Source organism: Octopus bimaculoides, chromosome 8 (genome assembly GCF_046866305.1).
Source record: "Octopus bimaculoides isolate indiv1 chromosome 8, ASM4686630v1, whole genome shotgun sequence".
Taxonomy (NCBI): Eukaryota; Metazoa; Mollusca; class Cephalopoda; order Octopoda; family Octopodidae; genus Octopus; species Octopus bimaculoides.
Genome location: NC_142935.1, coordinates 44399982 through 44426164, shown reverse-complemented (window position 1 = coordinate 44426164; position 26183 = coordinate 44399982). Strand labels below are relative to the sequence as shown.

The following is a 26183-nucleotide window of genomic DNA, read 5'->3' as shown; positions in this document are numbered from 1 at the left end:
GACAATGTATATCCAGCCAACAATAAGGATTTCTAACATAGATGCAAGACTACAAAGGTTGGCGGAGAGCACAGTTGATTGCATTAACCTCAGTGCTCAATACTAGATTAGATTGGGGTTTTCTTCACAGAACCTGGAAGGATGAACAAAAAAAAAAAGAAAAAAAAAGGTGATCTCAGTGAAATTTGAGTGTGAATATAATGGGATACAGGTAAACTGGATAAGGTATTTCATCCTTTGTTCTACTGTTTTTGCAACTCCAGCAATTATAATAATTTCTAACGTAAGTATAAGGTCACACAATTCTAAAGTAGAAAACAGTCAATTATACTGATTTCCAGTATTTAATTGTTGTTTATTTCATTTAAAATGATAAAAGGCAAATTTGACATGGGCAGGATACATACTGTTTCTTTCTTCTGTCTTTCTCTACTGTCAAGTTGAGGAACAACTGGTGAATTCTTTGACAAGTATTTTTCTTGTCATAGAATCACATCATGAGAGGACATAAATATGGCTTCACCATAGCCTTCTTAATTTTTTTTTTTAATAGAGACTATTTTGTTGATTAGATACAGACAAGTTTGACACATTCTACTTGGGCAGTGATTCAACATAGTCAAAACAAATTACCACCAAGCATTTTGTACAATGCTCTAAGATTTCCACCAATCTACTGCTGTTTCATCAAACTCAGAAGGATAAAATCAAAGACAACCTCAGATTTGAACTGAGAAAGAGCCAGAATAACACCACAAGGTATCTAGCCTTTTCACTGCCTTTCAACATTACACATAAATATCACAAAAGTAAAGTTTATATATTATATAGACAAAAGCTGATGACAAGTCAACCTCAGCATAAGGCTATATAACACACATACAATCCCTGTTCTTTCTAAAGAGATAAGCTGAAGCAAACATGTTAAGACAGCTTGATACTAGGATGAGTAGGAGAGGCAAAACAAGGTTAGGACTTCTAAGGGGAGCAATTTTCATTTAAAAAGGAGTATGGCAAACCATATTTTCTGTTTAAAAACATTTTTAAAATCTCACACAACCAACCTACCACAGTGTTAATATTTGGACAACATAAAACACTGTTTATTCATTAATGAGTTCTTGTTAATAATGAATTGAGTATATGATAACTACTGCAGAGCCACACAAGTTTAGAGGATATATATATATATATATATATATATATATATATATATATATATTATTAGGGATATATATATATCATTCTTTGCAGTTGAACTTAAAGTAGAAAAAGCTATAAATAATAGTGTAAATATTGGGTTAAAAAGCACCTTTGGATAGTTTGATGCAGTAACTATTATCTGTAGTTTACAAGGATCTTACATTAAATTATGATAGGTTTAAATTTAAATGGGAACACTTTAAAACACAGTGGGCTTTGTAATATTAAACCAGAGATTATTTTTAGAAGGATCTGGTTTTGAAAGAGTTGTTTTTAAAAATAGAATTAAAAAAAACAAAAACAGTAAAATCTTACTCGCGGTTGACTTTGCAGGTTTATGTGAACCTGTATATTTCATTTTAATTTCATTGCCAGCAATCTCTTCATAGATTGAAGACAGATATTCTTCAGGTAAGTCCTTGCTGTCATTAATACCACGATTCATTTTGATGTACTGTTCTTTTGTAATCTTGTGTTTTACTTGAGAACTGTGTAGGTCTGTGGTAAGCATGATAATTGAATAGGCCAGCACATAGGCTGTGTCAGCACTTGCAAATAATTCAGAGCTGGGAAAAAGGAAGGTAAAGAAAACATCATTCATGAAGAATTTAAAAGTCCTTACTAATCATCATTATAATAATACTTATTGCTACCATCATAGATTTTACACTCACTTATCAATCATTACATTAAGTTGTCCATGAATGTATTTACATACCTTGACCCAACTCATACTAACAGCACCAAGCATGGCTGTATAGTTGAGAAGTTTGCCACATAATTACATAGCTTTGGATTTTGCCTGAAAGTGATTATATGGCAACAAATCATTTATCAATTCCACAATTCTTGTCATACTTTCAGCAACATATCTATTCTAGGTGGTCAGCACCATTCTATTGTATCTATTGACACAGAATGCTGCATCTTATTGAGACAAATATTGAAAATTAGGTAGACAATACTAATCTGTAGCAGCTGTTTACAACAGTGAGCTATACCACAGTATGGTACTTATTCAGAGTAAAGTGATTAGGTTCTAGGGAATTAAATGTCTTGCGTACATACAAGTATAAAAAAAAATCTATTTAAGATAAAAAGTTAGATAAAATATTAATAAAAACCACAAAGCAAGGGGTTTAAATTAAAACATATATAAATAAGAGAACTCACTTTGAATTACATTCACAATAGCGAGAAGCAAATTTCTCCATCAACCGATCAATCTTCTGTGCTTCTCCTGGTAGACGGAACCCTTCTAAAAACTTACGCAATGCTGAAACCATATCCATGTTTTGAAAGACCATTTGATCTACATAGGCATACATCACCTCTTTGTTAAATCTGTAAAAAGAGAAAACAAGAAAAAGAGGGATTTAATAGTCCACTAAAACATCAGAATTAAAAAAAAAAAAAAAACAGTGTAAAGATGACTTGAGTTAATGGTTGGAGACCAAACCTTAAATTAATATGAAAGTGAAAGATGTGTGCAAGACAATTCACTTCTATTTCATCGTCAAAAAGTGAGACAAGCATTCCTACACACTATAAATGTGGCTGTGTGCTTATCATTAGCAACTACTGCTGATAGTGTGAATGACTGAATAAGAAGACTGGCGGACAAAATAACATACAATATTTACTTCTGTCTCTTTATATTCTGGGTTTCAATCCCACTGCAGTTGGTTTTTGCCTTGCATCCTTTAGAGGCCATTGAGAGAAGTAACAGTTAAGTAATGAAGTTATTAACTTAACAGAATCTCTAGAATACTTTACATTATTTGGTTAAATCCCTGCACAAATCAGCCATCAAGTAAATTGGATCATTCCTTCTACAAAAATTCTAGCCTTCTGCTTGTATCTGAAAGCATTATTATCATCATTACTATTATTAAGATGGCAAGCTGGCAGGATCATTAGCATACCAAACAAAATGCTTAGCAGCATTTCATCCACCATTATGTTTGGAGTTCAAATTCTGTCAAAGTCGACCCTGGCAGAATTTGAACTCAGACTAAATGTCACTAAGCATTTTGCCTAGCTTACAATAATAATTTTTTTTTTTTCAAATTTAGGCACAAGGTCAACAGTTTTACTGGGAGGTGGCTATTTGATTACACCAACTTCAGTACTTGGTTGTTATTATTATTATTAGGGTTGTAGACTGGTAGAATCATTGGAGCATTGAACAAAATGCCGTACTAATTTTTGTTCTATATCTTTATGTTCTGAGTCCAGGTCCAACAAGAATTGACTTACAATGAGATTGATTTGATCACTTGTATCCCTACTCCTATCTTTACCACTAGTACAACCGAAAACAATCTATATTATAAATTACCAGTGTTAATTTAGCACTTCATTCAACTAGAGTTAATGAAGATAAATACCAGTCAAGTACAGAGTTGATACACTAAAGTATGCACTTGTTGCAGCATAATTTGTCCCCTTCTACCTATGTTAGATTTTAAATTTCACCAAAGTCAGCCAAAAGAGGTAACAGTCAGTTAATGTGGTTGATTGAATTGACTGCTCCCTCCATTTGTGATTAAGATATTATTATTAGTCTGATCTATTTCCCTTCCTTGACCACTCCAATAATTCTCTTCCTCTCATCTTATCCATCTCCATACAGGTATTTCCCTTCAACTCCACTACCTTGTTCATCACTCAGTATATTCACCTCTGTCAACATTTTTAACCATGTTACTACCTGCTCACCCTGTTATGAAAGTATCTGCTCTCTCATACCTTCCCATGATTTGCTGTTTGTATCTTCTCTTATGCTCAGATTTTTGCACCTTGAGAGTTTGTTCTAGCACCCCATTACTTACTGCCTTTTATCTTTCAGCCATGTACTTCCTCTATAGCAAGATACCTGTGCTTGTCTCTTTATCATCCTTCTAGTCTTTCAACACCTGGCATAAAGCCACCCATCTCCACCTGCCCTTACCCCCTTTCAAATACTCTCCTCTTTGAAGCAGGACCCCACCTTCCCCTGTTCATTTTTCTGTCTTGCAAGTTACACAGCAACCTTACTAATGCTGGTGGTACAACAAAAGCACACAGTGCACTTTGTAAAATGGTTGTAAAAGTGCCCGTGCAGTGCCATGTAAAAGTGCATGTGTGGCACCACATAAAAGTCCCTGTGTGACGCCACATAAAAGCACCCAGCTGTAGAAAACACGCCAAATCAGACTGGAGTCTGGTGCAGCCCACCTAACTTGCCAGGTCTAGTCAAACCATCCAACCTATACCAGCATGGACAACAGATGTATGATGATGATGACACATACATATATATATATATATATATATATATATATATATATATATATATATATATATATACATACATACATACATAAAAGCGCCCATGCAGTGCCAAGCAAAAGCATCCAGCACTCTGTAAAGTGGTTGGTGTTAGGAAGGGCATCCAGTCATAGAAACCATGCCAAATCAGACTAGAGTCTGGTGCAGCCCCACATTTTGCCAGCTCTGGTTACACTATCCAACCCATGCCAGCATGGACAACAGACGTTAAGTGATGATGATGTTGGCTTTAGGGAACATCATCTAGTAATAGAAACCATGTCAAAGCTGACATTGGAGATCAACATGACCTTGCAGCTCACCAGATCCTGTCAAATTGTCTGACCTATGTCAGCATGGAAAATGGACATTAAATGATGATGATGATGATGGTTATTAGTCAGTGGTGTAACTAAAGCACGTGTCACACAGAGCAACCTTTGACTTTACCACCCTCCCCACTAGTTACTCCCTTATACAGGCTTACACAACAAACCTAGAAGTGCACCCTGCTCCATAAAAAGGACCCCCCACCCCACTCCCCAATGCTATTAGTATTAGTTTTTGTATTAAGATGAGCACTAAAATATATTAAAGCAACAATCTAAGAAGACAGAATGAACCTGAAAGAGGATAAAAACTTGAAATTACTCACTTTTCATTTTCTCCTAAGAAGTCTCCAATTGCAGTCTGAAATTGAAACAAACAATAACAATGAGAATGACCATGATAGTAGTGACAATGATGATGCTAATGATAGTTGTGGTGGTGATGGTGGTGATTATGATAACAGTAATGAATCTTACAATGCTGTTGAAACAGATTTTATAAGTTATTCTGGTGGGTGATGATAAGAGTGATATCAATGATGGTGATTACCTTGTCTAATCTTTCTTCATTGTGAAAGAACTCTGCAATGTCGTCTGGAGTTGTACCTAACAGACCTTGTTCTTGAAGGTAGTGAATACCTTTCTTGGATTTTTTGTAAAACCTGGAGGAAAGCAAATAAAAGGGAAAAAAACAACAGAACTATGAAATAAAAGTAAGATGAAATGGAACAGGGAAGATGAAGAGTGATGAGCTGGTTTCATTTTATCTTGTCTGGATATTTGATATTAGCTAAAAGGAGCTAATTAGCTAAACCTTAGAGAAGCATTACTGTGACAGCTTTCCATTCTTTGCTCTTAATAGTGTGTGTGTGTGTGTGTGTGTGTGTGTGTGTGTGTGTGACAAAGTGTTCATATTCCCTCCTATTTTACACGTGTTCACTGATTGTAAACAAAAGCCTCACTGTTTATACAGTGTTGCTTGCTTGCAATTCATGGCAAACACACGACAGGGTTTCTTAACAGGTTGCATATCTTTATGAACAAAAGGCTTGTCATTCATATAAACCAGTGATTCTCAACCATTTTTTGCCTATGGACTCCATTTGATTACTCTTCTATTCTGGTGGAGCCCCAGAGCCACTTGATGTATAAAACTAATTTTATAGACACTCTTTTCGAAATTATTATTTTGCTGTTCACACAAGAACTTGTGTAGGTTGAACTATGTAAAACATAAGAGAAAGAAACCAGGCTGTAGCTTGCAATAAAACAAATTTTGTCAGACTCTCAACATACTACTGTAGATCCCCAATTTACTATTTTGCTTGCGTAGCCTCCACCCAAAATCTTATATGAGCCCCCAGGGATCATATGGAATCTGGTTGAGAACCAGTGATATAAACTCTTGTTTCTTTCAAGTACTCTACACAACCATGTCTGAGCTGTTTGTTGTTTGATAGACTCAAGTATTATTACTTTACATGGCAACAAGGGCATCTTGATCATAAAAAAATCTGCTTCAACACAGTCTCATTTGCTCCGCACAAGCATGGAAAAGTGAACATTAAAATAATGATGATCATGAATGCTTATTATTCACTAATTTGCTTTACACTTGCTGTGTCACGCTTGCATGGGTTAGATGTATATATCAGGGCATTGTTTTGACAGATGGATGTTCTTTCTGTTGCAAACCCTTATTTGTTTTCCAAGTAAGGTGTGAAGCGAGCAGACAATTTGTTGACAAGAAAAATGACAACAACAACACTGCTCATAGTGCAAACATAACAAAACATGTGCAAACATAACAAAACATATGCAAGCAAACACACACATACATATACACACGAAAGCTTCTTTCAGTTTCTGTTAACCAAATTCACTCACAGGGTTTTGGTTTGCCTTGTGCTATAATAGAAGGCACTTGCACAGAGGGCCTCAAAGAGGGACTGAACCTGAAATCATGTGGTTGAGAAGTAAACTTTTTAACCATAAATCTAAGCCATAGATGGATGGCTAGATAGACAGATAGCAGGAGAATAAAGTTTTTGTTTTTGTTGAAGTCAAAAAATTAAAAGTGTTCAATTTTAAGTTGGTAGACTGTAGTAGTTTATGTGATGAACAGAGATCACATATACCACAGTTTGGATATATAATCTCTGTTTATCATGCATGAATAAAGACAAAGACATTTAAATGTAAAAATGAGTATGAAGAAACTTTATATCATATCATATGCAAATGTAACAAATCCACTGACCTTGTGTGTGCACAGATATATACATGCTGATGTGTGTGTGAGTATGAATAAGAATGCATATGTATAGATATGTAACTGCCGTCATCATAGTTTCAATGTCCACTTTTTCTACATTGCATGGGTCAGATGAAACTCAATGAGGCAGACTTTCAACAGCCAAGTGCTTGTCCTGTTAACAACACTCGTCAGTAGCCAAGTAAGGTAATATTTCTCCTTGGCCAGACATGTTTTTACAGAAGACGTCACTTGAATGACAGTGAGCCTCAAAACTATCATGCAATGCTAAGGCAAGGACATACAAACACACACAAGCTTCTTTCAGTTTTTGTCTACTAAATCCACTCAAAAGGCTTCGATTGGCCCAGGACTATGGTAGTAGACTCTGGCCCAAGTTACCATGCAGTGGGACTGAAACTGGAACTATGTGGTTGTGAAGCAAATTTCTTAACTACACCAGCATGCATATATTTGGGTACACTTGCACCAGAAACATGCTTGTGACAATTGTGGATGTGTATGCACATAGATGAAAGTATGTTCATGTAGAAATATGAGTTGGTATGCATGTAAGTAGAGGGATATATGTGTGCGTATGCGCATGTGCATCTGTGTGAATATGTATATATGATTGAGTATAAGGAAAAGAGTGTGTATATAGCAGTATGAGTATGCATATGTGTGTCCCTTGTTGCCATTGATGCCCAAACCAGAGAGAGAGTGAGAGAGAGAGAGAAAGAGAGAGAAAGAGAGAGACCAGGTTGTGGTAAGTGCCACTCACATTTCAATACCATTCTCCATAATTTCTTTCTGCTGTTTGAAAGCCTCAAACTGTTCAGGGTTATCATTGGGTAGAGCTGTGGTAAACGAACTACTGTTGGAGTTTAATGAGTTCACACTGCCGTAGCTAGTCATGGTCCCTTTGCCAGAATCATTATCTGTTTCATGTAGCTGTGGCTTATTATCTGTACCTGATAAAATAACATACATTTTAGTAGAGATGATAGTATAGAAGCTGATGGCAGTGATGGTGGTGGAAGTGAAGATAGTGGTAATGATAGTAGGGGTACTTGCAGTTTTCACGTGTGGTGGTAGTAGTGGTTATGATGTAGGGTACTTAAGACAGGTCAGCAGGAGCAGAGTAAACCTCACTCTCTCACTTTGCCCAAGCTGTTGTAATGAATTAGAAGTAGTAGTTTGGAGCACTCTTGCTCCTACTCAGTTCAGATAAATACAAAATTTGCATACACAAAATTATAAACAGCATCAATAACCTTGTTAACTTCAAATTCTGTACCCAGTTGTATGCTGACTGTTAAGTGTAGAGGAAGAGCAACCAGTGACTCTTACCCAGGATACAGACAACACAATGGAGAAAATGTAATGCACCTGCACTATCATAGTGCACCACATATTCAATAAACTAACTTTCAAGTACAAAGTGAGGTCCTCAACTAAATGGAGGTATGGTGTATCTGCAATGCTGGATTCATGGATTACACCTATTTGTTCAGCCATCAGTCAGCTCCATTAGAGATGACCAGAGATATACAACTGAAGTAAATTGTGTTCAGTCGTGCTTGTTATTACAAGGGTAACAATGACTGTATGGTCAAAAGTCTAGCAGTAACTTGATAGCTTCTGTACTTTTATAACTATTGAACTTAAGATAACAGAATAATTTGTTTGCCTTTCTTAGAAGAGTGGTGCTGCAAAGGAATGAAAGAGGGGCAGTGAATAAAAAAGGAAACAATGAACTGAGAGAGAGGGTAAGAGTGGATCCAGTTGTGTGTGACCTACCAGAATGTGTGAAAAGTGGACTAGTGAGGAAAGTTAAAGTGAAAACAGACAAAAAATTACAGGAACATTTGAAGTATTGTCTGATAAACAACTATACTGATATGGAAATGAGACAAAAATGAATGATGCATGATACATGGATGATAACATACAATATCAGTAAACATGAGTTGGTACATATATAAGAAGTTATTGATCATGAAGCAATGCAGACATTTGTACATCAAAACAGAAAATGAATTGTCTAAACATATAGCAGATCTGAAATGTGACAATATGAATACTAAAATTTGAAACAAAGAAATCAAAACAAACCACACAGATATAATACAAACAGAAAGACAATCCTTGCATTCTGATGGACATATCAATCAGTAAGTCATAACTATTTTCACAAAAATCACAAAACAAAAATAGGTAAAATGAATGAATACAACATGAGAGTAAAAATCAGTACCAATAATAGTTGGTGTTCTGAGTAGAATATAAGTATAAAAACCAAACCAGAATTTACAATTTTATACACAACCCCAAAACATTAGCCCATACAGGAAACATGACGCTTTTAATTCATTAACTTACAGCATACAAACACACAGTACATTCTACATAACCACCTCCCAACTCACACAGCGCTTATTTTACTCAATTACCTCCTGATTCTATAACACAACTTACACAACATATTTTCTATACAATTACATCTATCTTTGTTCATTATAGGGGGTTTGGTTCAAAAAACCAGTGGTGTATGAATCATCTCTACACAAACGGAATGAATGGTAGATTCATTGTTGCCAAACTTACAGCTACAAAGCTTTCACTGTTACATATTTTCCTAATCATCTGTACCTTTTCCAGTCTGTGTCATTTGTTAGGATCAAACACCTTTGTACTTTTGCTGTTCACTGGTGGCATGTTGATGGGTAGGTTATGATTATATACTGTGGAGGCGCAATGGCCCAGTGGTTAGGGCAGCGGACTCGCAGTCATGGGATCGTGGTTTCGATTCCCAGCCCGGGCATTGTGAGTGTTTATTGAGCGAAAACACCGAAAGCTCTACGAGGCTCTGGCAGGGGATGGTGGCGAACCCTGCTGTACTCTTTCACCACAACTTTCTCTCACTTTTACTTCCTGTTTCTGTTGTGCCTGTAATTCAAAGGGTCAGCCTTGTCACACTTTGTGTCACGCTGAATATCCCCAAGAACTACGTTAAGGGTACACGTGTCTGTGGAATGCTCAGCCACTTGCACGTTAATTTCACGAGCAGGCTGTTCCGTTGATTGGATCAACTGGAACCCTCGACGTCGTAAACGACGGAGTGCCAACACAATATGATTATATAAATCCATATAAAAACAAAATGCAACCTCCAGTACAGTTAAGTAAACCGAAGAAACAGTCAGTGCATTCTGAGTAGCTAGGCATTACAGATGGTCAATGGGGAGTGTATTTTTGTGGTACAAACAGAATCTGATCACCAACCTATGTTATAACAGTTCAATTTGTGATAAGCATAATTTGGCATACAATATTATCCTGGATCAGTGATGAATGAATCAATAGTAAACAAGGATAGATATAACCCCCACTGCTACAACCCCACCCTAAACAAAAAACACCAAAATACAAGATACAACAGACAAATTCACAATATGGCAAATTAAATGGAACACAAAAACCTTCTCACACCCGTAAAGTTAATAATTTGCACACACACACACACACACACAAAAAACAATAAAGGTGTATGATGGTACATGAAAAACTTGCATCAAATACTGAAGAACATACAATAATTATGTTATACAGACCCAAGTTAGACTGTGTGTGTGGATTAATGTACAAGTCTTTGCTCCACTCCACCATACAACGTAGTATCGATACCAAACACTCAAGTCCCTTAATGCGCATACTTTTCTCTTGATTGGGTGTGGCCCCTGTAATACAGAAACAAATCATCTAGTAAATAAACAAATAAATAATATAAAATACAGGGTTATTGAAAATGAATGGTACAAAAGCTAGACATATATGTGAGCGTTGTAATGAATATATTGCAAAAATACAGGTATTACATGAAAGGTTAACTCTTCTAGTTTCTACTGACAGTCAATGTCACAGATGTTCAATGTGAGTACCCTTTGTCACACAGCAGATGTCTACACAATGGTCAACTTCTTGCCACACTCATGCCAGAATAGCCTGATCAATTGAATCCTTTAAGTCATGTGGAGGTAAGTGTATGAACACCTTGTCTTTCAGATATACCCAAAGGAAAAAGTTGCAAGGCTGGGGGGACCAGGAGTGGAGCAGACCATCAATGGCAAATCATTCATCCCTCAACAGCCAATCCAGCTTTCTGGAAGATGCTGGTTGAAGCAGTCATGTATTTGTCTATGTCAATGTGGCGAGGCTTTGCCTTGCTGCATAATGAAGTCAGGCACGTCTCCTTCCAACCAGAGCAACAACCAAATGGACAGCATGCTAAGGTAGGTGTACCCTTCCTTTTTGAATTACCCTGTATTTCTAAAAAGTGACCCATGACATTATAATTTAACAAGTATGCCACAGCAAAATGGATAAAGCCAGCAAAAAAAAAAAAAATTTTTAATCAAAAAAAGTAACTCAAAAAGAAAAGTTTTTAAAAAAATCTTAATTGATTCTGGAAAAATTATAATTGGGGAAAAATATTAAATGTAATTTGTGGTCGTCATCATCATCATTTTAAAATTCACTTTTCCATGCTTGCACAGATTTCAAAGGAATTTGGTGAGGCACATTTTCTACAACCAGATGTCCTTCATGTTACCAATCCTCACCTATTTCCAAGCAAGGTAATTTTTCCTCATGGCCAGACATGTTTTCATGGAAGATTGCAAAAAAACAAAAAAAACAAAATAAAACATGATTTGTATGATGGTGACATTTGTTAACAACTATTGCATGACAATGAGACAATAATACACATCCTCATACACATGCACACAGGCTTCTTTCAGTTTCTGTCTAGGAGACCCCACACAAAGCTTTGGCCAGCCCAGGGCTATAGTAGAAAGCACTTGCCCAAGGTGCCATGTAGTAGAACCGAACCCAAAACCACACAGTAGGGAGAAAAGGTTGTACTGAGAGCAAGAGTTTGATGGATGAGACCCAGTAGAGATGAGAAAACAACAAAAAGCAGTTGTATCACTCTAAAAATCATCATCATCAGGGGTGGTGACAGTGAGGAGGAGGCCAGAATCATTAGCAGACTGGACAAAATGCTTAGTGACATTTTGTCCCACTTTACATATCTGAGTTCAAATCCTGTTAAGATCAACTTGGCCTTTCATACTTTTAGCGTTGAAAAAGTAAAACACCAACTAGGTACTGGTGTTGATGTAATCAACTAACTTCTTCCTCCCAAACTGCAAGCTTTGTGCCTATATAATAGTTATAAGAAGGCAGTAAATTTTGTAGACTTGTTAGTGCATTAGATGAAATGCCTTGTGGTATTTAGTTACAGCTTTTGACATTCTGAGTTCAAATCCCAACAAAGTTGTTTTTGCCTTTCATACTTTTGGGTTCAATAACACATAGTAGTCAAATACTGGGGTCGACAGCTAATCCCCAAATGCTACACACAAAAGAATAAAAATTGTGCTTTTGTGCCTATATAAGGAATTATTTTGGGAAGATAAGTGTCACATCCAAGATCATGCCTATGTAAGAAGTTGACATCGTTATTATTTTTATTACTGAAACACAAACAAAATATAGAGGTTAGAAACTGAAGTCAACTCACCAAGTTCAAGAGCTTGCCGGCCTTGCGCAATCTTTGACAAATCATTGATTAAACGTTCAAATATGTTTGCCAAAGCAAGATCACAGTCATAATTTAAATAGATGTCCACCACACACTGGGCATCTGAAAAGAGAAATTACATTTCATATTAACTTTATTCATTTATTTGGTAAAGAACACCATGCAAGGACAATCATGACAACAACTAGAAAGCTGAAAATATATGCCCCAGTCCCCTAATATTATGTTCGTATCATAGGTAGGTAGTAACTAGAAGATTCAGGTGAAGGTGAATACTTATGAGATTTTGTGTTTTTCTGATTATACATGAACCAATATCAGTGCTGTTATGTAAAACAAACTAACAAAGGCCATTTTTTAAGAGAAAGTTTGCTTCCACTATTCAAAGTACATACATTTATATATTTACCCTTGCTACAAGGCTTTTGTTAGTTTGTTAAGTATTTGGTTAGACCTATGTTATCAAAAAATATTATGACACCAATACTGTTTCAGTGTCAGTTCATTTTATGACTGATCACAACCATAAAAGCTTTTAGAAATATCAACCAAATCTCCATCAAATCACACAAAGTATCTTTAAAAAAAAGTGAATCATCATCATCATCATCATTGTTTAACGTCCGTTTTCCATGCTGGCATGGATTGGACGGTTTGACTGAGGACTAGTGAGCCAGAAGGCTGCACCAGGCTCCAATCTGATCTGGCAAAGTTTCTACAGCTGGATGCCTTTCCTAACGCCATATGTCAGTGAAAAAAGAGATGATTATGAATAGAACACCTTTGATCATACATATGTTCAATCAGACGGATGAGTAAAGACTGATAATGACAGCAACCAGGTAGGTACAAGAGTGGTAGTTTTTAAACCCTTTTGTGACCATGTTTCTCATGAATCACACTGACCCTGTCATTTCTTAAGATAGGATTTTGAAAAGATTTAATAAAATATCTGACATTTTCCTCAAGGCAGTGTTTGGAAGAGATCTTAGCAAAAGTTCCTTAAAGATGACAACAGGGAGACCCTATGCATTGTTTGCCCTGCTAAAAATAGAAGCTTAAACCCCTTCAAATGCTTGGAAGTACTTAATGCCAGCCCTGTATGTTCTGTGTGCAAATCCTGCTGAGGTTAACTTTGTATCCCATCCTTTTGGTTATTGCCTTACTTGACAAACATAAATGTCTCCCACTTTCTTGAAGCACTGAAACTATGGTTGATAGTCCCAAATGAATCTTCTTAGTGCTGCATGTGGTTTTAGGGCAGATTAGGTTGTAAACTTCCAGTAGCTATAAAACTAGTGACCTCAGTTATTAAGGCCTTGAAAGACATACCTATGTCATACAAATTTTATACCTATTGAGAAATGTGATACACCTGTTATCATGCCAGATGCAAATCAAGAGAATATGAAAGTTTCAAGCAACTTATTTAGTCTAGGTGCACGATGTCGGAATAAAAAATGTGATGCTTGCAGTTGTAAAGTCTTTGACCAGAGATTTTCTCAATAAGGACTAAGCAGGAGCTAAATAACAGCAATCTACTGAATGAAGTTAACTCCAATATAAGGGAGATCTTACCAGCACATATTCTGGTTAGTGCTTGGATTACCATCCACTTGTGCTCGAATGAACTGCTAGTTGTTTCGAGAATGTACAGGAAGATTTCTTTAAAGAAGACCTAAAAAAAAAAATGGGTGAATATAGTCATTTATAAGATGTATTGTGTTTAATATGTGTGGCATGTGTAGACGAGTATGTGAATTTGAATGTGGGCTAGTGTGTGTGAGAGAAACAGAATGAACATGGGAGAGAAGGTATAAATCTGAGAAAGAGAGTGTAGGAACCTGAGAGAGTGTGTGTGGTGTGTGTGTGTGTGTGTGTGTGTGTGTGTGTAGGAACCTGAGAGGGGGATAGTGTGTGAGTGTATGTGTGTGTGTGTGTGTGTGTGTGAACCTGAGAGAGCGAAGGAGAGTGTGTGCAAACATGAGGATAATAGAAAGTGTGTGTATGAATGTCAGTGAGAGGGTGTATGTCAGTGAAAGAGTATATGCGAGTGAAGGTGTGTGAGAGCGTGAACATGGGTACAAGTGAATGTGACATTGAATATAGGTAGTGTATGTGCACATTATCCCTCATAAACCAACATGGAAATAAATCAATGAAGAACACTGAGAAAAATAAGACTTCTGTCAGTTGATATGTTCCCAGATATTAAAATAAAAATATCAGCTTCAATTATGCAGACCTTCAACATAAATTTTTAAGCTTCGATAATAAATCTATTGAAAGCAAAATCAGCATACATAAACTAGGCCCAGGAATGGCTGTGCAGTTGAGAAGCTTGCTTCTCACATGTGTGCTTTTAGGTTCAGTTCCACTTCACAGTACCTTGGACAAGTACCTTCTGGCATAGCCCCAAGCTGACCAAACCATTTTGAGTGCATTTTGTAGATGGAAACTGAAAAATGTCCATCATATGTATATATGTGTGCATGTGTGTATAGACATCATGTGATGGTTGTAAATGAGCATCAACATCAAACAAGCAAGGTTGTTTGTTTCCAGTCTCCAGTGTAAAACATGTCAAGCTAGGGGAAAATATTACCTTGCATGGAAACAGGTGAAGGTTGGTGACAAGAAGGACATTTGGCTGTAGAAAATTTGCCTCAATCTAATCCATGCAAAGCTTGGAAAAGTGGGTGTGAAAATGAAGGTGAAGAAACTAAGTCCACCTAGTATATATCTGTTACAATTTCCACATCAAACAATGGACATACCAAGTCATACTCTTCAGTGAACTGGACAGAAGAAACCCAGATGATCACAATTTGCATCACATAGCCAATCATTAAAGCATGGTCCTGTTGTTCCCAATATTTGAGTAACTATTTATAATGTCACTGGGTTGAGTCTAGAGCTGACCAACTGAATACATCAACCATTGGTTTCCTTGATAACATCACTTGTTTATCATAAGCTTCACAATGCAAAGATTCAGCCTAATAATCCTAACACTATCTATTCCTATCATTTACAACCTTCTCACAAGACTATTTCCACTCAATGTATGCGTACAATTTACGTATAAGACTGAAGTCAGATATCATTTAGTTTGCTTCTAACAACTTGTGTCTAAACTGGAAATAATTATCTGTGAGAAAAACATATTCACTCGTGCCTTAGACAGTTCAGTGTTTGGAACAGGCAAAGATCAACATCATCGTCATCATTTAATGTCCATTTTCCATGCAGGCATGGGCTGGATAATTTCACAGGAGCTGGCAAGCCAGAGGGCTGCACCAGGCTCTCATCATCTGTTTTGGCATGGTTTCTACAACTGGTTGTCCTTCCTAACACTAACCACTTTACAGAGCTTTTTACATGGCACCAACATGGGTGCTTTTTATGTGGCACTGGCAAGGTGCTTTTTACATGGTACTAGCACAGGTGCTTTTTTGGCTCAGGCACAGGTGTTTCCTATGTGGCACCGGCATGGGTGCTTTTTTTACATGGCATTGGTATGGGTGCTTTTATTATATTTTACAAGTAACAGACAACAGAATTAGTAGAGTAGTAGACAAATGCCTTGTAGCAAATAACCATGTCTCTTTACAGTTAGAGTTCAAATCCCCTCAAAGGAAGCTTTCATTATTATGGCGAGCTGGCAGAATTGTTAGCACGTCAGGTGAAATGCTTAACAGCATTACGTCTGCCATGATGTTCTGAGTTCAAATTCCGCCAAGGTTGACTTTGCCTTTCATCTTTTTGGGGGTCAATAAATTAAGTACCAGTTGAGTACTGGGGTCAATGTGATCACTTGTTCCCCTCTCCACAAAATCCAGGCCTTGTGCCTATAGCAGAAAAGACTATTATGGGAGCTAGCTGAATTGCTGAAATAAGTATCACCTAAGTAATTGATAAAACTAATTAAAGCCTTCTCTAAAATCTGTGTCCTTGTGCTTGTAAAATATGTTTGCTCAACTAATAACCAAACAGAACATTTTAAAAGTATGTTACTAACAACTTGTACAAGAAATAAACTAACAGACAGAACTATTTTCTTTTGTGAAAATTATAAAGGATGCATAATATGAAGCAGGTTAGTCACTTACCTCAATTTGCATTTTGAGATGTTGTTTGAAATGAGAGAGTAATGTAAGGAAAATGGCTAAAGATAACTCAAAGACTTCAGGGACGGCACTGACACCATTCTTGGACAGGGCAACACACAAATACTGTTTTATGGCATTTATGAACATTTCATTGGTTTTGAACACTGGCCCAGCATTTTGCAGAATAGACAGTAGCAACTGTAAAGACAGGATCTTGGACCGCAACTCATGAGACCTGCAATGAAACAATATAAACATAGATAGACGGATAGATACAGGGGTTGGACAAAATAATGGAAACACCTAGCATCATAATTTTGAAATATCTATGAAACCGTCAAATGCTTATTTATCTCTGTTTTTTGATTTATTGTTAGTGTTGCTTAATATGCTTTGCTAAAATTACTGTTTCTTTTCAGATATCATCAGACTCCAGTCTGATTCGGCATGGTTTCTATGGTTGGATGCCCTTCCGAATGTCAACCACTTTACAGAATGTGTTTTTACGTGGTATCACATGGGAGCTTTTACATGACACCACAAGGGTGCTTTTATGTGGCACTGCACGGGCACTTTTATGTGACATTGTACAGGTGCTTTTATGCGGCACAGGTGCTTTTACATGGCACTGCCATGAATGCTTTTCACCACTAGAGGGACTGGTCTTAACACTTGTGCTACAGAGTATCGGTCTTATTGAGTACGCAAGTCTACAATATTTCTAACTATACATCTATTGAACTATCATATATTTACAAGTCTACCTCTTATTGAAAGAAAAACTCACTTGGGATCTGGTGGCCCCTCAGAAAGGGGTTTCATGGAAAGTTTACACAGGCTGCGAAACACGAGGAAAGCATCTTTCTGTAGAATGTGAGCAAATGCACCTGCAGCAGGCTCTGCTCCATCTGCACAATTGTCAAGGTTGTCATCTGATATGCGGTGACTAGTTGAACCTAGAGAGGAAGAAAATTAATAATACAGATAAATACATTGTTTACTGAAGAGAACTTATTAATGAGATCAACAATAGGGTCTTTCCAGTGAAGAGCCTATTGTCTTTTGTAACAATCTGTATAAATAGTCATAAAAAAAATACAAATTTCTTAATCTTGAGTTAACAGGATTGAAGATCATTTACTTTCTTCAATATATGGATGCCTAGGTTTCAATCCTGAGCAGTATCATAATAAAATCTATCATTTCCTCTTCACTGTCATATATGTATATGTGTGTGTGTGTGTGTGTGTGTGTGTGTGTGTGTGTGTGTGTGTGTGTGTGTGTGTGTGTGTGTGTGTGTGTGTGTGTGTGTGTGTGTGTGTGTGTGTGTGTGTGTGTGTGTGTGTGTGTGTGTGTGTGTGTGTGTGTGTGTGTGTGTGTGTGTGTGTGTGTGTGTGTGTGTGTGTATATATATATATACACACTCGCACACACACATACACACGTACGTATACATGTATATACCACACATCATAGGTACGTGAATAAATTATTCGATGTGCAGACACATTGCTGAGTGAGTTATGTAGGAAACTGTTGCTCATCATGCCCTACTCCATCACATATATTCTATAATCAGAATGAAAAATAAGCCTGACCAATAGACCTAGACACTGATCTCAGATTAATTATAGGAACTTGTTCTTGTTGTACTATCCAGCCCATTGGCAAAATTAAACTCACAGATACAAGCTAATGGAACAATTGTTTGTGGGTGGTTGAAGAACTGTATAATTTTAGAAAGCTCTCACTGCAACCAACTCTCAACTGACAATACATTCCATTGCACATTTTTTTATAGCTGGATGGGTAGGTTCTGTTTCAAGTCATCTTGACTGCAGATACAAGACAGTGCCAGTGAAGAGATATGATCAACAAACCCTATCATTTCAGCTATCTGAGACCACAAGACCTCCACCTAGCAGGATTTCAACTGAGAATGTAAAAAGTCAGAAGAAATACTGCAAAGTATTTATTCTGATGCTCTAACAATTCTGCCAACTTTCCATCATCAATAATAATAATGATAATGATTTATAATGTAAGTCCAAGGACGGACACACTGAGAGTGGAAATAATTGATTAAACCAATTCTACTATTTTACTGGTACAAGAAAACATTAAAGGCAAAGTTAATATCTATAGGAATTGAACTCTCATTAATAATAGTAATAATAATAATGAGTTTTTCCTAATTTTGGTCCCAGGCTAGCAATTTTGATGGGAAGGAGTGAGTCAATTTCATCAACTGCAGTACCTGATTTGTGTTTTACTATACTGACCCCATAAGGATGAAAGGCAAAGCTGACCTCATTGGAATTTGAGCTCAAAATGTAAAGAGCTAGACATGCTAAGCATTTTGTTCAGCATGCTAACAAGTCTGCCAGCTCACTGCTTTATAATGATAATAATAATTCCTAAGTTTGAGCGCAATTTTAGTAGAGGGGTGTGGTCATAATTATTTTTATTGACTCTTAGTACTTATTTTAACTACCCCAGAAATTTGAACTCAATACTATAAGGTATTTCATGTGATGTTCTATAAATTCTGCCACCTATTTCTCTAATAAAAACAATAATAATAATCATCATCATCACAGCAACTACCAGTAAAATTAATGAAATAATGCCTATAGATGCAATGTTTGGTTTTATTTTGAAAATTATTGACAAAAAATTCATTTTTGATTTTAAATTTTATCTGTCACAGCCAGTTCATATCTACCTGTTCGTGCTACTATCAAACTTACTGTCTGCTTTTATTTCATTTAAGAAAAATTAATTGTTTTTATCAATCATTTTTTCCCATGCTAGAAAATATTTGTCGCATGTGTAATTTGGCAGCAACCGTTTTTAGCCAGATACCAATACTTATACTCCTACTTCTAAGGACCGAACAATGTAGCAGAGAAGTGAAGCGTGTTAGCCAAATAGAGAAACAAGCAAGAGTTTTGCTGGAGTTTATATCCATGTAACATAAGATCTTGTTTTATGATGGCAGGGATTAGCTTTTCTTCTTTTTTTTTTAAATGCTGTTCACTGTGTTATAAGCAGAAGTCTACATATGGAACATGCAAATCATGCAACTTACTGTCAAGATTAAAGTGCTACAGCCCACACTGAACAATCTATTGTAGAGCTGCCAAACATTTCGATAGAACCTTCTCTAACAAGACTGTATAACTAGCTCTTAGATCCTTTCAAAACCCACTCTGACATTTCTATAGAAACGCTTCTAACATTCCTATAGAACCCACTCTAACATTCTCATAGGAACACCTCTAACATTGCTCTAAAATTCCTAATAATCCTAGAGACTCCCCACCACTACCAACAACAACATACACAACATTGTTATAGAAGCCAGAATTATCCCTTCCAACATTTCTACAAAACTCCCACTGACCTAAAGAACCACTACTAACATTCCTATACAACCACCTCTAACAGTCCAATGGAGTTGCCTCTAAAACTGCTAAATGACCCTCTCTAATATTCAAGTAGAACCCCCTCTAAATTCCTACAGAGCTTACTCTAACATCCCTTTGGAATCCCCATAACATTCCTATAGAACTCCCTGTAAATATTCCTATACAGCCCCCTCAAACATTTATATATATATATATATATATATATATATCATCATCATCATTTAAGATCCGCTTTCCTTGCTAGCATGGGTTGGACGATTTGACTGAGGACTGGTGAAACCAGATGGCTACACCAGGCTCCAATCTGATTTGGCAGAGTTTCTACAGCTGGATGCCCTTCCTAACGCCAACCAATCCAAGAGTGTAGTGGGTGCTATTACGTGCCACCAGCACGAAGGCCAGTCAGGTGGTACTGGCAACGGCCACGCTCAAAATGGTGTATTTAATGTGCCACCCGCACAAGAGCCAGTCCAGGGGCACTGGCAACAATCTCGCTTACACATGCCAAGGGCACAAGTGCCAGAAAGGCAACGCTGGGCACAGGTGCCATCACGATTTATATATATATATATATATATATATATATATATATATATATATATAACCCCTTCTAACAACCATTTAGAACCGCTTAGAACATGCCTATAAAACCCATATAGCATTCTGTATAGAACTCTACCCTAACATTCCAGTAGAACTGCCTCTAACATTCATTTAGAATCCTTCAACAACCACATCAGTCTATAGTAAGGTTGCCAATAGAGAATCTATCTTTCCATTGTATATGTTCAGTGAATTCATTTTTAGTATTTGAGTAATATCTGCATATAAATTAGTGCAAAACCAGCATAGCATGCAAAATACTTAAAGAATAACAATCAGAACAGATTAATTCAATAACATTAATAAATTAAAAATTTATAAGGATAGAAACATAGGCACAAGGCCATATATTTTGGAAAAGAGGATACAGTTAATTGAACAATAAAGTTGATCAAATAGAGAAAAAATGAAAAACAAAAAAGCATTTGTCATTGTCACATGGTATGATCATGTGATATTTATGAATTGATTTTATGCAATATGTAGGTATATCCAAATTCAATGTCCAAAAACATTGACTATTTAGCTAAAATATACCGTGGTTCAACATCTAATCTTGAACTTGGTTGGGTAGACATGCTGTCAGAACAACAAGCAGAGGGTCAAAGATTTGTACCTCATCACCTTCATGATACTATGCTGAAAGCCAGAAGAGCTATTAGCCTCTATGGCCCAGTCCATCTAGCTGTCAAAAGGAATACCATAAAGAGGCATACCTCATTGTGTGTGCAGTAGGAGTGCTAAACAATGAGCGTTTGCAGGAATTAATTCAGTTCTCTCCTTGGATTCTGGTTTGTATTAAAAATGAGTGACCATATGTATATCCAGTTTGAATCACTGCTGCAACCAACACATCACAGTAAACTCAAATATAAGTTATTATAACCCTTTAGAAATTAAACCAGCCATATCCAGCCAAAATATTCTATCTGTTTTACTTTCAAACTGGCCACATCTAGCCTCTTGCACTTACTCTACAATGTCATACTATAAATAAACAATTACATTATAGAAATCTTAAAGCTATGAGATAATGCATGACAAATTCAAAACATTGTGAATAAATAAGCATCACAATTGACAGAGTAATCTAAATCCTAAAGGGTTAAAAAACTACTTATTGGAATATAGTTAAAAAAAACAGAACACCACTGTCCCCTAAAAGGAAAAAAAAGCCCTCACATCATTGAGGGAATTTTTAAAATTAATATTTATTAATGCTGATATATGGATTTAAGTGGGTTTTTTTCTGTTTCTACAGCTCAGTGATGGCTTTTATCACTCTTCTTTGTTTTATATTATAATAAAAATAACATGTGGGTATATTACAGCAGATGGGCCAAAGAAGCAGCATTTGGTTACATCCATTAGTATTTTGGGTTAAGATCTTACCCAAGTCTACTTCTGTCTTTCATCTTTTGAATGGAAAAAGACTAAGCATTGGGTGGGTGGGGTTAATATAACTGACAATACTCTAAAACAAGTGGTACCCCAACATGGCCTAAATCCAATGACTGAAAATGCAACAAAAGAACTCTCTCTCTCTATATATATATATCTATAGAGAGAGAGAGAGAGAGAGCAAGTGTGAGTATAAAATGTGCATGTTAGTTGAAAGAGTTAGTGCTGAAAAGAAGAATTAGTGAAAAGTGTGATTATGTTTGAGTCTAGAGGTGAGACACAGGTGGGAAATGAAGAAAAAGTGAAGTGATGAGATATGTGCTTTAGTCAGTGCACACTTGGCAAGTTCAAAGGAGCAGGGATCATAGTAGTAGTGGTAGAAAAAGTAGAGAGAACACAAGTCAGCAGTGATTAAAAGAGTAGTGTTTCAATGAATGAACTTTTGTTTTTAACAAGAAAGTAAAATAAGTCCTAAATGTCCAGTGGTTATGAGGAGGCAATACCAATAAGACAATGAATTTTACTGTTTTTCTAACATTAACAACAGTGCTGTCTATAGTGAGCAAAATTTCCCTGAAGCAAAGCAGCATCAGTAATGATTACAATGCCATCACCACCAATAACAAAAACACAAATACAACAACAACAACCACCACCACCAATAACAACACCAACAATAACTAGAATGTGCAAGGGTGACATGAGCACAGCATGAATCTCCTCACCTCCCAGTACGGGGGATAGAGTAGTGAGAGAGGTCTTCCTTTGTTCGGTAGCTGGAACGCTAGGGGATACCACCTCAACACCTGTCTCACTTGGCCTCTTGTCCTGCTCTATCAGCAAAAAAAAAATTGGATTGGAGTGGAAAAAAAATATATGAACACAGAAATGAATAAATACATATACATATATATATATAGGAGGACAATTTATCTTACCATGCTTAATAATAAAGAGAAGAGAGAGAGAGGCAAGAATAGACAAACAAAGTAGCAAAGATGGATAGGCAGAAAGAGAAATTAAGGATTAATAGACAAAGACAAAACGGTAGCAAATACAAATTCATAGAAGCAAAGAGAGACATGTAAACAAAGGTAAGGATAAACATAGAAAGTTATAAATAGATATATAAGGATGGAGAGAGACAGAAACAAAGTGAGAGACAGAGGGATAAGCACAGAGTGAAAAGAACAGAAAGACATTAGGTGATAGAGGCAAAGAGTAAAATGAAAAATTTACAAAATAAACATAAGAAATGGAGAGTAAAAATAACAAAGCAAAAGAAAAAAGTTTAAAAGAAAAGAGAAAAAAAATGAAAAGTTTTGTTTTGATGAAATAAACTGGTGTTTATGTTAGTGGTGAATGTCAATACTTAGTAAGACACATTAAAGGTGCCAGGAAGGGAATTCAGCCATAAAATAAAAGCCCCATCCAATTCATGTCAACAAAGAAAAGCAAACACAGAAACAATGATGATAATGACACAAACACTAAAAACCATTTTAAAACTACATTTTGGGTGCAGTGGATTGAGACATTGCAAGTGGGAGATGTTAAACTGTCTTCATATTCTAACACTGGGGAAAAAAAAACCTGTTGGTCAGATCTGCTATCGAGAATATTATCACTTATCAGTATACTTTCTCAGCTGAGCTGCAAAACTCAGCATCCTGATGCTTTCCTCCCCACTCTTTATATCTTCCTTGATCTTTTTCTGCAGCATGTACCTTCTGCCATCAGCATATGCCACATATTTTATCTAATACTCATCCTTATAACAGTGTAACTGTCTCTTCTGCACATACTGGCTGATATCTTTAGTACCTAGCTGCTATTCCCTTTGCTCACAGTTCACCTTCTATGTAAATTAATATGACACATCCAACAGATTATGCTCACTCTCTCTTCCGACTTGGCATTCAGTACCTGAGCCTAGTCAGTTACCATGTAGCATCACACATTTTACATTTAAACTTGTATGTAGAAAAACAGAGAAACCTTTATTGCCAACAGAAATATCTGAGATACACATGAAGAGAGTTTCTATTTATTAGCTCAATTTCTCCAAAATCCCCACTCCCTGAAATTTGTGAAAGTGTGTTGAAAAGACTGAGATAGCATACAGAAGTTACTTTCATTTTAAGTAGGAACCACATGAAGCAGCAAGTGGACCTTCATAAAGTTACTTCATCTAAATTTCCTTGCTTTCTATAAAATAAAACGAAAAGGCTCAATGAGGAATCTTCTATATAACTTCTTGGTCTACTCAAGTATAGTAGCCAAATATAACTTCACACAAATCTTACTACTTCTTAAGACAGGTTGCTCTTTAAAACCAAAATTGCAACAAGAGCCAAAATACTGACACACACTGATATGTTGTACATTTTATATCCATATAGGTAAGGATATTCATTCACAGTTAGGTAGATACCAGCTAAAAAAGGGTACCAGCCAGATAAAAAAACAGATAACCCAAATAATATATCAACACACTTATCTGAGCAGGGAAGAAAATTTCAAGGAAAAATACAAAAATAAAATATTAAATGACTCGTGATTCTCTATTTCAAAGTTGGTTACCTACATAAGATCTTAACAGCAACATCAAGCAGGTTAATCAAGTATATAGAAAAACTCACTGATGACTTTTATGGGCTCTCCTTTTTAAAACTATAGGAAGCTTATTGAAGATTTTAATGTAACATTTATTAAACTGAGCTTTTATACTAAAGCAGAAAAATGGATTCAACTGAACTCTTCATGACTATCTCATCAAAGACTGCCAACTTTAATTGGTGTCTAAAAATAACAGAAACTTGGTGAGATGTGGCTGAGGTCCATTTGAGTGTTGGGCCTCATGAAGAATAGGTGGCTGAGTTCCTTTTGAGCAGGTCTCACGGAAGCGAGGTGGTTGAGTTCCTTTTGAGGAGTGGGCCTCATGGAAGCAAAGTGGCCAAGTTCCTTTTGAGTGTTAGACCTCACAGAGGCAATGACCAAGATCTTTGGCATTATGTCGTGCTTGAGAAGACCCGTCAAGCTGAGCAAAATCGCAGTCGTGGCAGATACCAGTGTCATGCAAATGGCATCTGTGCCAGTGGCATGTAAAAGCACCCATTACACTCTCGGGTTGGTTGACATTAGGAAGGGCCTCTAGCCATAGAAAACCATGCCAAATCAGACTGGAGTCTGGCACAGCCTTCCAGCATGCCAGCCCTGATCAAACCATCCAACCCATGCCAACATGGACAATGGACATTAAATGAAGATGATGATGATGATAATGATTAAACTGGTGTTTGGAATACAACTTAATGCAAACATAAAACTGCGATTGAAATTTGTTTCTATTAGTATTCAGGTAACAACAGGGTTTTGGCTGAGATTTTAATTAGAATAGGAACGCTTTGGGTGAGAAGCTGTCATTGCACCATGGAAAGACTGTGATGAGTTGATATTGTATTATAGAGAGATAAACATTCTTGGTTGAGCTAAGTGCTAGGTAACATGATCTCAAGGATAGAGAAATAAATAAATGAGAAGTTGGGAAACTGGTAATGAAAGAAGGATTAGAAACAAGCTTACCTCCTGTAACTTTATCCAGAATGTCATTCAGTATAGCTTCAGCTATTACCTTACCATTTTCTTCTATTTTCTCACTCTTTTCTGTCTCATCTTAAAAATAGAAAGTAAACACCAACAATCAGCAAATTAGAATACAAGGCCATTTTCACATGTGCACACAGATATATTTATTAGTAGTAGATGAGTATAGGTTGCACAATGAAGAAATTATACATTATAAGCACCAGTTTAAATCAGAAATGAGAAACAGGTTCCCTGGCAAGACTCAAACAATGTTCAGTATGGTTTCTTTGGCCAAATGTCCATCTTATCATCAACCCATCTAAAGAGTGTACCAAATAC

At 36.4% G+C, this 26183-nt stretch overlaps 1 protein-coding gene across 25 annotated transcripts in view; it reads right to left on the bottom strand.

Moving 5' to 3' along the window:
• Window positions 1-26183, bottom strand: part of LOC106871743 (brefeldin A-inhibited guanine nucleotide-exchange protein 1) — a 170862-nt gene that overhangs the window by 53343 nt on the left and 91336 nt on the right. For 13 of the 25 annotated variants that reach the window (XM_014918362.3, XM_089356401.1, XM_089356394.1 and 10 more), the window contains 12 exons: window positions 25842-25931; window positions 22982-23089; window positions 17609-17777; window positions 16822-17056; window positions 14288-14387; window positions 12689-12811; window positions 10716-10841; window positions 7883-8072; window positions 5395-5506; window positions 5171-5205; window positions 2377-2547; window positions 1519-1769 (listed from right to left, as the gene is read on the bottom strand). In XM_014918362.3, coding sequence (XP_014773848.1) covers window positions 1519-1769; window positions 2377-2547; window positions 5171-5205; window positions 5395-5506; window positions 7883-8072; window positions 10716-10841; window positions 12689-12811; window positions 14288-14387; window positions 16822-17056; window positions 17609-17777; window positions 22982-23089; window positions 25842-25931 — 1710 coding nt within the window. The remainder of the gene's footprint in view (window positions 1-1518; window positions 1770-2376; window positions 2548-5170; window positions 5206-5394; window positions 5507-7882; window positions 8073-10715; window positions 10842-12688; window positions 12812-14287; window positions 14388-16821; window positions 17057-17608; window positions 17778-22981; window positions 23090-25841; window positions 25932-26183) is intronic. The other 12 variants (XM_089356411.1, XM_089356414.1, XM_089356407.1 and 9 more) reach the window with 1 other exon arrangement.